Source organism: Lactuca serriola, chromosome 2, assembly GCF_051521515.1.
Source record: "Lactuca serriola cultivar US96UC23 chromosome 2, Lser_US96UC23_V15, whole genome shotgun sequence".
Lineage (NCBI taxonomy): Eukaryota > Viridiplantae > Streptophyta > Magnoliopsida > Asterales > Asteraceae > Lactuca > Lactuca serriola.
Genome location: NC_136409.1, coordinates 185,055,268 through 185,059,657, shown reverse-complemented (window position 1 = coordinate 185,059,657; position 4,390 = coordinate 185,055,268). Strand labels below are relative to the sequence as shown.

The 4,390-nt window shown below is 34.7% G+C and overlaps 1 protein-coding gene across 1 annotated transcript; it reads right to left on the bottom strand.

Moving 5' to 3' along the window:
- Window positions 1-305: 305 nt before the first annotated feature.
- LOC145087705 (uncharacterized) lies at window positions 306-2,479 on the bottom strand. Its single transcript, XM_079025740.1, has 4 exons — window positions 2,321-2,479; window positions 1,982-2,158; window positions 674-1,429; window positions 306-589 (listed from the first exon to the last, which is right to left on the bottom strand). The coding sequence occupies exons 1-4, from the start codon at window positions 2,336-2,338 to the stop codon at window positions 557-559; spliced, it is 984 nt and encodes a 327-aa protein (XP_078881866.1). The 5' UTR covers window positions 2,339-2,479; the 3' UTR covers window positions 306-556.
- Between the last annotated feature and the right edge of the window lie 1,911 nt (window positions 2,480-4,390).

Sequence of the window (4,390 nt, the reverse complement as noted above, 5' to 3'; positions counted from 1 at the left end):
AGTTTTAATAGTGATTAACCATCACGGCTGCTCTTAAAGTTTATAAGAGTTTAGTTACTATAAACGAATATCCTCTCTATATCAAATCTCATTTCCTCCTCTTGCTGCTCATTCGTTATCTCTAGATATAGATTGAAAAGGACAAGGACCCACATCCCTTTGCTTTCATTATCCTCTCAACTTGATATCCAAACATAAACAGTAATAGTACATAAATACACACCGTCATATTTGCATATATTTTCCATTTATATACATAAATTAAAAAAAAAAAGATTGTCATATCATATGCATTAGAGTAAAAATTAAACTAAAACCATGTACTTGATATGATTACGAGAGTAAACCATATCAACAAAAATTTATTTTTTTGGAGCAAATCCAAAACAACCATTCTACGACAGGGACCAAAGTTGTAATTTACTCTTATATTTAGTACATTAATTACTTATAAAATATTATATATAAAAAAAAAAATTACAGAATGGACCGGAACCCATTACCCCGAAGAGGCATCTAAACTGGATTTGACCGCATTTTAAAGCATTGACCTCCTTCACAAACTATGTGCCCCAGACAAGGAAATTAACTGCATAGAAACAAAAAGTATGTTGCTATTTATAGCAACTATTATTATGTAAATATAATAATGTTGATAAAAATGGAAACTAACCTGACAGGCAACCTCAACCTCAACCTCAACCATGTTGTGGGTATTATCATTAGATGCCTCTTCCTTTAAATTTGCATTTTTGTTATCAATTTTACACGATAAATCCTTCTTTCGCTTCCTGCTGAATGTATACTTGAGATGCCTGTTTTTATCATTACCACAACCAGATAAAATAGAATCTGATCCAACAACTTCATCTTCAGAAGCATTTGTAATTGTAGATGCTGATATGTGACTCATTTCAGCCAATGATTTGGATTTGTGCCAATGTTCTTCAGACTTGACATCATCATTGTTTGAGTACTTCTTGCAACGTGACTTGAACAATGAAGAAATTTCATCCCAACACCTGACTTTCCTTTTCCGGATGCTTCTACGAAGACTATTTTCTGTCAATATTTCATCTCTTTTTCTGCAGATTTCGTGAGCAGATTTATCATCATCAGAAATGCATTTTTCATCCACCACATTATTCTCAATGGCTCGAATTCTGTGAGTGTATCCATTTCGATATAACTTCTCATTGATGTTTGGGTTGTTTTTAAGAGGGGTAGTTTCGGAATTATCCATGTGGTTGTTTTCAGATGGTTCATTTGACTGATGCATGTGACTGTTTTTTGCTTCCTCTAATCGTTCATGTGCATTCCTTAGTTCTGCTCTAAGATTCACTATCACCTCTTCTGTTTCATTAAGTTGGGCATCCAACTCATCAATTCTTTTTTTCTGATTCACAGATGACTTTTCTGCTTCAGTTGTCTGTATCAAGTAAAGTTTGGACGTATAAATTCCAGTTTTATTGAAGATGTAAGAACTAATGAGGAAATAACATGTGTGATATTCCTTAATAGTATTCTTGTATGCTATTAAGTGTTTGCAAGTTCTAGGCATGTTGTTTCAACATTTTGAAACAAGCACAAGAGATCCACTATGATGATAACAATTTAACAATTGAACAATTCTTGATATTTCTTGAAGGCTGAACAAAAGAGAAACTAGAAAAAAATATAATGATATTAACCTACATCATGTTTGTACTCCACTTCAGAAATGGACGACTAGCCATACTATGTGAAGCAACTTCTGCACCCTAATATTTAGAAGATACAATCACAGAGAGTTTTCTACTTTCTGTTATCTACTTGAAAACACAGAAAATCATTAAATTTTTAGATTTAATAAGGTTATCGTTTAGTGAAAACCATACAATCATAGTCATGATTAAAAGTCTAAGGATAAATCATAATTCATAAACAAAGAAATTTGACTTCGAAGCTCTGAAATTTAATCCAGGGTATAGAAAGCGATTACCTTGGAGTCGATCATGTGTTTGAATCGAAGAAGCATCTGAAGCGCCTCGTCTTTAGTGTGACGCAGATCGTGATGAAAGCGAAGTGCTTTACACTCCGACGCCATTGTTCGAGCAGCTGCCTCTTTCGCTGTATTCAGTATGATCTCCGCGTAAGCCTTCTTCAAAGCCTCCATTTTCTAGGAAAAAATCAAATAAAATGAAACCAGAAATCAAGTTCTATTGATAACAATTAAATTACAGAGAGATGGAGATACATATATATACAGCATATGTAAAACTGTGCGTAATGTGTGTGCATTCGAAAAGTGGAGATTAACATTGTGAGATTAAGAGATTACTTTGGCTTGATCTTCCATTGAAACACTGCGCGGAATCAGGAGAAAGAGATGGGGACAAGTAAAAGGGGGCAAAGGGGAGGGAAAATTGGGGTTCCTCGATGAGAAGACTATAGTCGTCTAACTGAAAAGTTGTCGTTTATGTTCTCAACTGTATACGAAATTGCGTTCAAACCCCTCGTACGATTATTACCCAAACACCCCTCCAAAAATGGGATATTCACCCTGATAACCACTTTTCAATCACAAAATGTCCCCCCTACGAAACTGCCCATGGAATTTGAATATTTTACAATTTCGAAAAGTATGTCCTAAAATTCATTTTTCTGATAAGATCCAGGATTTTCGAACTCCATTATTAGTTTCAATTTTCAAACTTATTTTTCATATACGTGAATTGAGTTTCCAACTTGTTGTTTTATGTATGTAGGTTAAGCCTCAAACTTGTTCATGAGTTTCGAACTTTTTATTTTTTATTTTTTTTTATGTTAGATATCTATTGAAACAATGATATAATAGATAGGGATGGACATTTGGATCGGAGAACCGGCCGGAACCGGTACCGGAACCGAATAGACCCGATCAAGCCGGGACCGAGACGAGATTCTTATGGATTTTTGGAACCGGTAGAATCGTCAAAAACCGGAACCGTATGTTGCTATTTCTCGAGGACCGGTTCCAACATTGAAGACACGGTAAGAACCGGAACCGGTAGAACTAGCGGTTCGTTTCGGTTCCTATTTTCCACCAAGTTCGGTTCCCGGGTCAATTCCGATTCGGGCAAGTTCCAATGCTCATCCCTAATAATAGATAGTAGAGACAAGAAAAAAAAACATATTTTATTCGATACAAAATGAAGATTTGGAAAAAAAGGTAAAAAGATGAGAAAAAACAGGAGAAAAAAACATATGCACAAAAAAAGTTCAAAAGTTCATAATTTGCAACATTTTAACTCCATGGTCATTTTGGTTATAAAAAGTGGTGATTGTGGTTAAGATCTAAAAAAATCTGAACACAAAATTAAATTTTAAGGAGTTGTAGAAATTTTAATAAGTTTAGGAATATTAGAAAATGTTACTGTAGCTCATTAAAGTTTCGTCAATTATCCTATTTGATCACTAAACATTTTTTGTGCAATAGACCATTAAACTTGTTTTTTTACCGGTTAATTAAACCACTTTACCTGAATTTAATAAGTTATCAGGTTACAATGTTGATGTGTCATTTGTAATTATTTTATCTTTATTTTTTTGTGAGTCACATCATATAATCCACGTAGATAAATAAAATTATACTTTTAACTTTTTAAAATTTAGAGAAACAACCACTATGAGTGTTATTGTTTTTACCCACATAACAAAAACCACCTTCGTGAAACATAAATCAATTTCGGTGGCTCCTCAATTAAAACTGTAACATCCGATTTTCAGATATTTTTATCTTAGTCCTTGGCCTAATTAAAGTTTGCATTATTGGTCCTTCATTGTTAAAAGACTTGCATTTCAGCCCGTACGTTGGGCGTACGAGAGGTACACGCAACATACTTGTGAGAGACCTAGATCGCAGAAGTCATGCTAGTACGTTGGGCGTACATGTGGTACATGGGGCGTACTAGCTCAGCCTCCAAACCCTAATTTTAAGGGTTTGCTCCCTATTTAATCCACATTATGCCTCCCTTGGGCATTCCTCGTCAACCTCCACACCTTTCAAAACCCTAATCTCGAGCCTAAGCCTTGTGTGTAAGGATTTTGAAGCTTGTTAGTGATTTTGGTGCTCTTTTATTCAAGAAGAAGGTTATTGAAGAAGGTGGTGTTGGTTGTAAGCTTGTAGATCCAGAATCTACCTCACTTTTGTGCATCTTTTGTAGGTATAAAGTTTATACCTTGATGTGTTTCTTTCTATATCTCCATAGATGAGTTTTTATGAACTTTTGTCCTAAAGCTTAGACCTTTGTGAGTATGGAGTACTCCAGAGCATATTGGATATCCTTTTAGATGTGTTAAGGTACTTAGAGTCATAAAAATGGTTGCTTGATGATTTCCCTTGGCCCATGTACGAGTTAAGTGTCTTAGA

What these genes read in the sequence shown, in the direction of transcription:
- LOC145087705 (XM_079025740.1), bottom strand. An exon ending in AACACATGATCGACTCCAAG is followed by an intron (nt 1,430 to 1,981) that starts GTAATCGCTTTC and finishes TACTTGATACAG; the next exon opens with ACAACTGAAGCAGAAAAGTC. An exon ending in AGGTTGAGGTTGCCTGTCAG is followed by an intron (nt 590 to 673) that starts GTTAGTTTCCAT and finishes GTTTCTATGCAG; the next exon opens with TTAATTTCCTTGTCTGGGGC.